This window comes from Neophocaena asiaeorientalis, unplaced genomic scaffold, assembly GCF_003031525.2.
Source record: "Neophocaena asiaeorientalis asiaeorientalis breed wild unplaced genomic scaffold, Neophocaena_asiaeorientalis_V1.1 scaffold140, whole genome shotgun sequence".
Lineage (NCBI taxonomy): Eukaryota > Metazoa > Chordata > Mammalia > Artiodactyla > Phocoenidae > Neophocaena > Neophocaena asiaeorientalis.
In genome coordinates this window covers 359,091-371,369 of record NW_020173729.1, presented here as the reverse complement: position 1 = coordinate 371,369, position 12,279 = coordinate 359,091, and the positions used below count along the sequence as shown (strand labels likewise).

Genomic DNA, 12,279 nt, shown 5'->3' with positions numbered 1-12,279 from the left:
TTTTTTTTGTGGTACGCGGGCCTCTCACTGTTGTGACCTCTCTTATTGTGGAGCACAGGCTCCAGACGCGCAGGCTCAGCGGCCATGGCTCACGGGCACAGCCGCTCCGCGGCATGTGGGACCTTCCTGAACCAGGGCACGAACCCGTTTCCCCTTCATCGGCAGGCGGACTCTCAACCACTGTGCCACCAGGGAAGCCCCATGACTCTTTTTGAATTATGGTTTTCTCAGGGTATATGCCCAGTAGTGGGATTGCTGGGTCATATGGTAGTTCTATTTGTAGTTTTTAAGGAACCTCCATACTATTCTCCATAGTGGCTCTGTCAGTTTGCATTCCCACCAACAGTGCAAGAGGGTTCCCTTTTCTCTACACCCTCTCCAGCATTTATTGTTTGTGGAGTTTTTGATGATGGCCATTCTCACCGGTGTGAGGTGATACCTCATTGTAGTTTTGATTTGCATTTCTCCAATGATTAGTGATGCTGAGCATCCTTACATGTGTTTGTTGGCAATCTGTATATCTTCTTTGGAGAAATGTCTATTTAGGTCTTCTGCCCATTTTTGGATTGAGTTGTTTGTGTTTTTGATATTGAGCTGCATGAGCTGCTTGTATATTTTGGAGATTAATCCTTTGTCAGTTGCTTCATTTGCAAATATTTTCTCCCATTCTGAGGGTTGTCTTTTTGTCTTGTTTATGGTTTCCTTTGCTGTGCAATAGCTTTTAAGTTTCGTTAGGTCCCATTTGTTAATTTTTGATTTTATTTCCATTACTCTAGGAGGTAGGTCAAAAAGGATCTTGCTGTCATTTATGTCATAGAGTGTTCTGCTTATGTTTTCCTCTAAGAGTTTTATAGTGTCTGGCCTTACATTTAGGTCTTTAATTCATTTTGAGTTTATTTTTGTTTATGGTGTTAGGGAGTGTTCTAATTTCATTCTTTTACATGTAGCTGTCCCAGCACCACTTATTGAAGAGGCTATCATTTCTCCATTTCATATTCTTGCCTCTTTTCTCAAAGATAAGGTGACCATATGTGCATGGATTTATCTCTGGGCTCTTCATAAGATTCACCTATTTTGTTGAGTGAGCCACTAGCTTGTTCCTTTTTTTTGCTGAGTAGTAGTCCTTTGTTTTTGATACATGATCATTTGTTTTGATAAATGAATGTTCTCATTCACCTGTTGAAGACCATGTTGATTTTTCCTCCAATTTTTGTCTATATATAAAGCTGCTATAAACATTTGTGTACCAGTTTTTGTGGGAACATGAGCTTTCATTTTTCTTGAGGTGATACCTAGGTAGGAGCGGGAATCCTGGGCAAGTGTATTTTTAACTTTGAAACCTAAAACTAAAACTTCTTAAGGCAAATGTAGGAGAAAATATATGTGACCTTGGATTGACATTGAATTTTTAGATATAATACTCAAACCACAATCTATTTTAAAAAACCCAAATCTATTTAAAAATATTATAACTTTTTTTATTCTGTCAAAAAATTAATTTTTTTGCTGTATGCAAGACACTGTTAAGAGAATGCAAAGGCAAGTGACAGAGTGGGAAAAAATATTTGAAAAGTCACACATCTGATCATAGACATGTGTCAAGAATATATAAAGAACTCTTAAATCTCAAAAGTAAACAATGTAATATAGAAATGTACAAAACATCCAAGTAGACATTTCACCAGAGAAGCTATATGGTTGGCAGATAAGCACATGAATAGATGATCACATGCTTAATGTCATTTGTTATTAGAGAAATTGAATGCAAATGGAAACCAGATTGAACCACTACACAACTATCTGAATTGCTTTAAAAAAAATTGAAAATACCAAATGCTGGAGAAACTGTAAAGCAACAGGAACACTCATTTGTTCCTGGTAACAATTCAGGATGATGCAGCTGCTTTGGAATACCTTTTGGCCTTTTCTTATTATAAGTGTATGTTTTCCATATGACCCAGCAATCCCCAATCCTAGGTATTTACCCAAGTTAAATGAAAACTTACAGAAACCTGCTCTTGTTTTTGAAGGTATTTTCAATAGATAACAAAGTGTAGTTTTGACTTTTTTTTTTTTTTTTAATTTCAGCACTTTTAAAGATGTTGTTCTTTTGCCCACTTGCTTGTATTTTTTTCCAATAAGAAGCCCCCTGAAACTCTTTTTAACACTTAAGTATTCCCTCCCCCACCCCGCCGTGACTAATCTTCTCCTCCAAATTATGGTTTTATTTGTATTTAAAAATACATTGGAAATTCTTTATATGCCCGTGACTAAGCTAGCTTTCAATGTACATTACTTCAGGTTTGAGACAGGTTTTGTTCTGAGAAGTCCTTTTTCAAACTGAATGCAAAAATGGGGAATGCCGGTACATTTCCAAAGCTGATTAATGTAAATTGTTTTCTTGCTAATGTTGATGGGTGACTTTTATTAGAGTTTTAGCTCCTGAACAGTTTTTAGCTCACGATGATAGTTACTGTAATGTGCTGTGACTGTGCTGAAAGCTGTCGAACACCGTAATATCTGAAGTGCTGTAAACAGTGGTTGCTTTAAAAATTTACTTTTTTATTAAACCTCCTTCAGATTTTTTCTTCCTGGATAATTTTCTTTTTGGGTAATTTTTCTAAGTTGACATATATTAGTTTCAGGTGTACAACACAATGATTTGATATATATATATAGTTAAATTATCACTATAATAAATCTGGTTAACATATGTCACCATATATAGTTGTAATTTTTTTCTTGTGATCAGGATTTTCTATTTGTCTTCAAATTCACTTAACTTTTCCTCTGCAGTATCTAATTTGCTCTTAATCATTTCCAGAGAATTTTTTAATTTTTAGATTTTAAAAAAATTATAGATGTTTGTTAGTTTTTATTTCTTTTAATCAATGTATTCATTTTTAAAAATTTAAATGCTAACACATATTTATAGTAATTGTTTTAGTGTCCTTATCTGCTATTATCATCATCTCTGTCTTCTGGGTCTGTTTTAAATTGACTGATTTTCTTCTTAGTTATGGGCCACATTTTCCTACTTGTTGGCATCATAGTTAAAAAGTACATATTTCTGGAAAAGTAATTCATAATTTCTTCAACCATGTTTCTATTGATGGGCAATTATGTTTTTTCCAGTTTGGAACTATTGTGAACAGCATTGTAATGAATACCCTTGTGATATGTTTTGTTCACGTGTTAAAATGCATAAATTCCTGCTAGTGGAGTTTCTCATCAAAGGGCATGTTTATGCAAATATTTGACATATAATGCTATATTTCCCTTTGCATAGGGTATACATATTTATATTACTTAAATAAGTACTGAATTAGTATTACGTTTAGAGGACAATCTTCTAATGAACATGGTTCACAGCAGAACAGGCCAGGCTCTTAGTCATTTGATTCTGTAACACGTTGTCACAGATTCCATCTTTTGGCCTTAGCATTAAAGTGAAGCCGCTTGAATGTGATTCTTGGAAATACCATTTTCATATAGTCAGATGCTAAAGGAAGTAGCTATTGGTCATTTTCTTATACGTTAGGTATAAGAAAAGTCAGTTTGATAGTGTTGTAAATGGTACTGCATTTTGTTGTCGTCGTTGTTGCTTCTAATGGAATGATTACATTATTTCTAAGAAAGTAATTAGGTGATATGGTTTATATTCAGTTTCTGCTGAATTACTCAGAATGTTAGTTGTTGCAAGAAGAGGCTTCTCTGGGGCTTGTTTTAGTGACTTCCCTTTGTGATTGGAATCCACTAGAATATTACCTCTTGAGGGCAGAAATTTTGTCTGTCTTGTTTTTGCAGAGACTTAAAACTCCTGAGGTGGTGGACTACGGCTGCCTTATTCTTGGTTTGGGGCTTGGAGTGGAGTGTTTGCTCTGTATTCTAGTCCACCCTTAGCCTTTAGCAGGTTTTTGGGTGCCTGCGTCACCGGATGATCTCTTTCCATGTTCTTTGTAAGTTTTGACTAGTTGCTGGACAGTGTGAACTTTATATTGTTGAGTATCTATATTTTATTGTCTTTCTTTAAAGAATGTTGAGTTTATTTTGATAGGCATTAATTTACTTTTGGATCACCTTTAGCTTGTTTTTGTAGCTTGTTTTTAAGTTTTGTTATGGATCTTGTTAGCATAGCCTTTATTCTGTGACTGGAGTCATTAGACTGGTCCCATGAGCAGATCTGGGCTACAGCCCTTGAGCTAAGAATGGATTTTACATTTTTAAAGGGTTGTAAAGAAACAAGAAAAAAACAAAGAATATATGAGTTTTCTAGTTGTTTATATGTGAGGACAAATCCAATACCAGTTATTCTTTCATGGTTAGAAGTGGAAGTCTGTTTAGTAAACATTAATAGAAATGCTTTCAGACTTTTGGTATAATATAAAACTAATAATTATACTTTTACCAGATCTCTTATTTGCTATAAATTGAGTTTAGTTTTTATAGTATTTGTAAGAGATATTAGCAGGATATTAAGGAACTGTAATTAAGATTCATTTCTGTCCTGCATCCTGGATGCCTACTCTGTGCCCCAGACTTTGTACAGCTTGCTGGGGACAGACAGAATAATACATGAATTGAAGACCAGGTACTCAGCCTAGTAGGAAACTAGACATGTGTATTATCTAGTGCTGCATAACAAATTACCCTAAGACTAAGTGGCTTAAAAAACATTTATTATCTGTTGGTCTGGAATTGGGCCATGGCTTAGCTGGATCTTCTGGCTCAGGGTCTTCCAAAAACCTAAAATTAAAATGTAAACCAAGCTACAGTGGTGTGGTCCAGGCTTGACTGATGGAGGATCCATTTCCAAGTTCACTCACATGGTTGTTGGCAGGAATCAGTTCCTTTCCACATGGGCCTCTTCATAGGGCAGCTCACAGTGTGGTAGCTTATATCTCTTGTAACCTTATCTCAGAAGTGAAATCCTATCATTTTCCCTGTATTCTATTGTGTATAAGAAGTAAGTCACTAGGTCCAGCCCACGCTTGGAGGAGCAGATTACATAACAGCACGAATATGGGACACAGGGATCATTGACAGCCATTTTAGAAACTGCTTATAATAACATATGGTATATAAATTATATAAAATATTATAATTGTGTCTTAAAATAATGTTACAGTATTAATATGTATGACATAATAACAGTTTGCCACTGGTGTGCTAAGTGCTTCCCACAGATTATTTTATTTAAGCCTCTCCCAGTATTTGGTGGGAGAGGTAGTATGTAATATATCCATTTTACAGATAAGGAAATTGAAGCTCAGTGAGGTTACCTAACTATGATATAGCAGAACCAAGACTCTAGTTCAGACTTTGCCGATTCTAGCACCCATATTTTTAATCTGCGTATTTTGTCAACATTAAAATAGAATTACCTTTTTTGGGCACCTCTTATGTGCCAAGCCTTGTAAATGCATTTTTCATGTAAGCCTCATAATAACTCCATTAAAGCTCCTGATCTTACTACTGATGATGTGCTTTAGATTCCAGATTCAAGAAATTACTTTGAAAAATTACATATATTTTTTACATATTTTTTTTGTTTCAGAGACATTAAACAGTATAACCCAAAGAGTCTCTGTAAATACCAAAAGAAATGAATCATTTAAATACCTATTACTTTAAAAAAGTGGTATTGCTAATTAAAGAAGTTTGCAGAAGGAAACCTGACACATTTCAATCCATTTACTGTTCTGCAGATGAAGGGTAGTATGTGAATCTCAAACAGGAATGAATTTGTAAATACTTGAAAAGAAAACAACCCACTCAGAAGAAATCTTAGCAAATACTGCTATATAAATTTTAGTCAGAAATTAGCTCATGTAGTTAATGTTGAAATATTTTTACTAATAAATTTGAAGTACTTTCACTAATAAATTCATTCACAAATAAATTGAGTGGCTTTCATATCAAAGGCTGTATGTACTTCCTTCAGTTATCCTATTGTTTTTGCAGAGTGAATCTTCTAAATGAGGAAAATACGACATAGAGAATTATTTTCTCATGGCTGAAGGGTAACCATAAGATTGCGACTTATTGGCCTTTTAGACCAGTTTATTTTAATAATTTGAGGCTGTCTTGTAAAATATATGTTGATAATAATAAATCCTAAAGTTTTGAATGATTTTATTTTCCTTATAATAGCACTGTCTCACATTCTACATTTGTATTTGCTTTCTTAAGTGGGGCATAAAATGCAGTTGAAGCTGATAAGTTCTCAGATTCGGTGTCATATGTCATATGCCATTATGACATCCTTCACTCAACTCATTCACTTATTTATTAAAAAATGTTTATTACTAAGTTGTAAATACTGCTCTAAGTACTTTGGATATGTCAGTGAACAAAATGGACAAAAATCATGAAGTTTACATTTTAGCAGGCATGGTTCAAAAATAAACAGTAAACATGATAGGTAAGTAAGCAGTCATTCATTATGGATAAGGAAGAAATTCTATACCTGCTCTTTTAAACCGTGCTAAGGAAAATTACATAGAAAACTGCTTGGTTTTCAGCTTGGCTTATTTTCGTTGATCCCTTTAAAAATATTGTTTTAAGAACAACAAAATTTGGGGAAATATCTCTCTAAAAACAGAGTTAAAATGATGCTATTAATTAAGAAAATGACCATGTTTTGCTCCTACAATAATTTCTTGCTTTATAACTCATGCATTATCAATATTGCTGCAAAAAAATAGTAATTTAATATCTTGGATACTTTTGTTGGTGGTTTATAAAATCCCAAAGCACTTGGTATAACAAAATTTATGTTTCTCTAAACTTGTTTCTGTTCAAATTATATTATACTTTTGCTGGCTTTGAATATTAATGATAATTTTTTTGTTATAATTCTAAGTAAAATGTTATAGAACAACTTTTTCTTATTTGTTATTGAAATGATTCTTGTTTAGAAAACTCTCTGTACTTTTGTTTTTATCACACTTGTCTTTTTTTTTCACACTTGTCTAAGTTAACTTTTTGTATGAAGGGAAAGATTAAACATTTCTAATATCTTACTGGTGTATCTTAGAATTGACTAGGATACATTATAGGTTCAGCATATGGTATGACAGCATTTTACAGGGTTGCATGTGTTGTCACAAACAGTATTATTAACTCAAATGTTAATACTTCTTTTGTTGACTTACTGAATTAAATCCATCCCTTAGACCATCAGAGTGGATTTTTTAATTTGTTTTTTAACCAAGAATCCCTGAATGTCTGCATTTTTTCTATATAATATAAAAAGTAGACCTCACATGACTGGATCTTGTGAGATGTTGAATACCTGAGATGTTGAATAGACTTTAATTATTCTTATGTTTAGTGAATAGTGGGGTTACCTGAAATTAGAGGAATAGGGTTTTGAGAAAGGATTTTGAGAAAGAGACAGAATGAACAGTGAAGTCAATAAAAAGAATGTTCTCATTAGACTTAAGAATAGATATTAAAACAAAAGACAAAACACCAAGTTTTCTTTGGATTATTACTTTATTTGGCTTTCTAACATTCTCAGTGAGTACAATTTTTTTCATCCTTTGTTTAGTCGGTGTAAACCAGAAACAATGAGGAAAATAGTGTAGGAATAAATGGGAAGGAAGTAGAATGTTTCTGGGGCACTCCTTTGAAGAGATTTTCTTTTCTTTGAATACTTGGCCATTTAAAAGCATTTGAGATTTGAGGTTCAAAAGGAGGATAATGGTAGTCCTGTGCTCTAATTTTTGAAACCTCTTCTCCAACTTTTCTATCTAGTCTTTCATAACTGTTTTATTAGTGGTTAAGTACCCATCACATTCAGTTTTGTATATAGAAACTATTTCTTTTCTTCTCTTTTATAAGGAACTCTGTGTCTGGAGATAAGACTTTTCTTATCAAATGGTATTAAAGTTATATCTTTGCCTACAAATGATCTCCTTGGCAAGAAAATTGTTTTGTTTTCAAAGGAAGTTCTAAGCCTAATGATGGAGAAGTGACAAATGAAACCAATAACCAAGCCTGAGAAAGCATATCCATTTTGTAGTTTAAGATGCTCCATAACTAAGATTTAACTGGTATTAGACTTCTATTGCAATTGTTGGTATTTTTAAATAAATTTGAGAAAGGAATAATCTACCATAATCCATATGAACCTTTACTTGTGATGTTTGGAGTGGTTGCCAGCTGCTTGATGGCTGTGATAACCTTTGCTTGGCTAATATACATGCCACTTTTAGAAGTTTTCCTAAAAGTGACAATATGCCTGTCACCTGCAGAGTTAAGTGGTGTAATGGCAGCTGAGCAGTGAGATGGAGTGGGGTGGAGTTGAGATTTTGTAAGAATGAATTCACTCATGCAGAGAACATGTTTCAGTTTGAGATAATGGAAACATTAGCCCAGAATATGTAGTTGAGTACATTTTGTTTGGTTTTGAGTGGTTTTTCAAAGATAACAATCTTTTAATCTCCGTATATGTGCTGTTGCACAGTGTTGTTAGAAGGAGAAGTGATGATGGCATTTGGAGGACTTTCGGGCTTAGAGCTAATTAATGTATCTGGTACTGCCTTGATTTAATATGCAGACCTAAAAGCTTTTGCTTTTTACTTACTTTAGGCAATTACTTTATTTGCCAGCCAGTTGGCTAGTCAACACCAATATGGTTCTTTTAACTCCATGAATCTCAGCATATGCCATTTTACATATCCTAACTAATTTAAATACATTTTTTATTCTTTCCACAGCGTGTAGAGTCCATGAAGCACAGGACAGTAAAGCTTCCTACTCATACCACCAGGAGGATCTCTTGGAAAGAGTCACCACAGGACTACCAGAGAGACTAATTTGTCTGAAGCATCATGTGTTGAAAGAACAGAAGGCTACTACCTTTGCACTCGCTAGAAATAGTGACGATGTTTTCAATTCCTTGAGTTCCAGGAACCCAGGAGAGTGAACTGAAACTCTGAAAATGCGGCCATGGACTGGTTCCTGGCGTTGGATTATGCTCATTCTTTTTGCCTGGGGGACCTTGCTATTTTATATAGGTGGTCACTTGGTACGAGATAATGACCACCCTGATCACTCTAGCCGAGAACTGTCCAAGATTTTGGCAAAGCTTGAACGCTTAAAACAGCAAAATGAAGACTTGAGACGAATGGCTGAATCTCTCCGGTAGGTTCTAAAAAACTGAGGGAAGAATGCTGAAATATTGTACTTTGTTTTTAGGTGCAAGGCTTCAGTCAGCTATTAAAAAATACTTAATGATTTCTGTAAACTTCTATTTTTGCAAAAATTTAAATATCTTAGTAAGGTACTTTTTGTGCTAGTGATATCTCTATGTATTTAACATAGAGAGTTACTCTATAATGGCAAATCTTATTTTGCCTATGAATTTTAATATAGAAAAACTATGCCATTTAATTTACTTATATTTTGTTTAAAATTATCTTCAGCATTTTGATAATTTTGATAAATATAAACTTTGTATGATTTAAAGTAGTACATATTAAAATTTTCATCATGGACTATAACAAACACATAATAATTGAGAGGCTGAGTTAGTCTAACTATAACTTATTAAATGAAAACGTTCATTCTTAACTAAAACAACTGTGTCTGGAATCTAGAGAATTATTATAATTGTTACTTCCAGTCTATTAAAAAAATGTGACATGGGGAATTCCCCGGCAGTCCAGTGGTTAGGACCCTGCGCTTTCACTGCTGGGGGCCTGGGTTCAATCACTGGTCAGGGAACTAAGATCCCACAAGCCGTGGTGCAGCAAAAAAAAAAAAAAAAATGTAACATGTATGCATTAGAAGTCATCAACTATTGGGAAAAACAAAGACTTTTATTTTCAGGAAGCAAGTGAACATAGTGTTAAATAGATAGTCTCTATATTTGTTTTCAAAGTTATTGAATTTAGAAATTATCTAGTATCTTCTAATTCCTCATACTTAAATATGAAGGTGACTGTATACTTAGTGCTTGCTGTCTCTCAAAACAGAGGTCGGAGATTTGAGAAGATGAAGAGGTGAGAGTCGTCTAGAGGTGGTAATTGACTCTAAAGGAAGTTAGTGTAGAAAAAAAGAGCACAAATTCATTTCTTTTTGAGAAAAATATACATTGAGGAGTCGAAAGTGGAAACGTTCTGTTGTGCATAGAACTTTCAGAGTAGTTGGAGAAGAAGGGGAGAGAGCTATTTTGTGGAGGCCGAGGAGCCTTCTGTGACGAAAGAATGTATTTGGCAGTGTCATACACCCTTGGAGCCTCCCTTCCCTCACTGCCTTTCAACTCTTTATTTAGAACTCAGTTCTTTCCTTTTGTTTAGTTCCATAACATTTTCTCACCATGATATCATTTTGATCTCTTTATGTTCTGTGGAAGGCTGTGCTAGGTATTAAGAGTTTTACTGTTTCAATGAATGAAACATCAGCCCTGTTTTGTAGGCGTAGTAGTACCATTCAGGAAAATACAAAGTACATAGGAATTAGAAAGTGGACAGCTAAATTCTTGAATTTGTGTATCATTTTATTTTATTTTTGGGGAGAGCCAGGGAGGAAGGATCATGGAGAGAGTGGTCTTTCAGTAGAGTCTTAATCATTTGTTATGGGAACCAAAGATTGATAATTTGGAGGTTAGTAATCATAGCTATCATTTATTGAGAGTTTGTTATGTGCCAGGTACTGTGCCAAGGACTTTGCATGGATTATCTCATTGAATTCCACAGCTTGTTTATGGGATGCTGGTTCTGTTTTCATAACCATTTTACAGATGAGGAATCAATGGGATATTAAGTGATTTAGTTTTTCCCTAGGTCACACTTCTCGCAAATGATGGAGCTTACTTTGAATCCTGGCAGTATGCGTGGAAAGCCAGGGGTCTGATGAACGGTTTTGCCTCTCTGAATAGAAACCAGAGAGAAGTAAATGATTCAGAAATCTCAACTAAACATCTCACGTAGGAGATCAGCAAGAGTAGTTGATTTTGGAGTATGCTTTGTAGTTAAGATCTCGTTCTATGTTATGAGAATTTTACTCCTTGAAAACATATTGCCTCTTAACAATTTAGGCTAATAAAAAATTGCTCACTTTTTTCCTAATTTCAACTTAAATATTGATAGTTCACTTGGCTTGTCTGACTTCCAAGTATTTGCTTCTATTGCGTGAAGGAAAGCTTGCCTTTAATATGAGTTGTTCCTTCTGCAAAATAATCTTTGGATCTCTGAAGTCACTTTCTTTATAGTCTTTCATGTTGGCAAAAAATTAAATTCTCAACTACTGCAAATGTAGAGACAACTTCTAAGAGCTGAGACATTTAATATGTCATTCTATAACATCATAAATACAATCTGAAAGTACAGATGGAGAAAATGAGCCCATACACACACACACACACACATATAATTTCAGGAAAATATGTAAATAATTAGGGAAGAAAACCTCTTCAGACCTTTCCATCAACTTTATTGGTAGGGCCATTTGTGTTTTATTCAAAGAGATTATTATTTTAGAGCCCCTGACATAAAAGGAAGAGCAGTGGAGGCACTAGTGGCATTGGTGTTCTTTTTTCCCCTTATTGTAATATTTCATACTTTTCTGTGTCTTTTTCTTATGAGAAAGTATGTTCAGAAGGTAGACTATAAAGGATTAATTCAGATGTCTGTAAACTAGGTCATTTCTTTGAGATATGGTGTGTGGATTAGAATTGGAAAGTAACCCAGAAGCCTGAAACTACAATTTTTAAGATTCAGGACAATAATTTTAAAAAGCATTTACCCAACCCTCTAGCCAGTGTTTGCTAATTTTGTTGATACTACTACAAATTTAGGAAAATAATTTGAAAATCATTACTCTGAGGGATACAAACGTTTTAATACGATGTATGGGAGGTTGCTGCGTGTATCTCTGTGTGTACATGTGTATCTGTATGTATATTTAATTCTGCCTTATTGATGAATAATTTCTGTATGGTAAAATACACTTGTTTTAGCATACGTGTCTATGAATTTTGGCAAATCCTTATAGTCATGTAACCAGTACCACCATCAAATTATAGAAGAATTCTTTCTCCCTCCAGAATTCTGTTGTGCCCTTTTGTAGTTAAATTCTCTTCCAACTTTCTGTCCCTGGCATCCACTGATTTGTTTTCTGTCCTATGTTTGTTTCCTGTTGCAGAATGTTATATAAATAGAATCATGCAGTAGGTAGCCTTTTGAGTCTGGCTTTTTTCATTTAGCGTAATATACTTGTGATTCATCAGTGCTACTTTGTGTATTGGTAGTTCATTTTATTAAAAAA

The 12,279-nt window shown here is 34.2% G+C and overlaps 1 protein-coding gene across 7 annotated transcripts in view; it reads left to right on the top strand.

The window, feature by feature from the left end:
• The window catches only part of FUT8 (fucosyltransferase 8), a 321,926-nt gene that overhangs the window by 159,329 nt on the left and 150,318 nt on the right, over positions 1–12,279 (top strand). For all 7 annotated transcript variants that reach the window (XM_024750842.1, XM_024750839.1, XM_024750841.1 and 4 more), the window contains one exon: positions 8,727–9,153. In XM_024750842.1, the coding sequence (XP_024606610.1) occupies positions 8,951–9,153 (203 nt within the window). In that variant the 5' untranslated portion in view covers positions 8,727–8,950. The remainder of the gene's footprint in view (positions 1–8,726; positions 9,154–12,279) is intronic.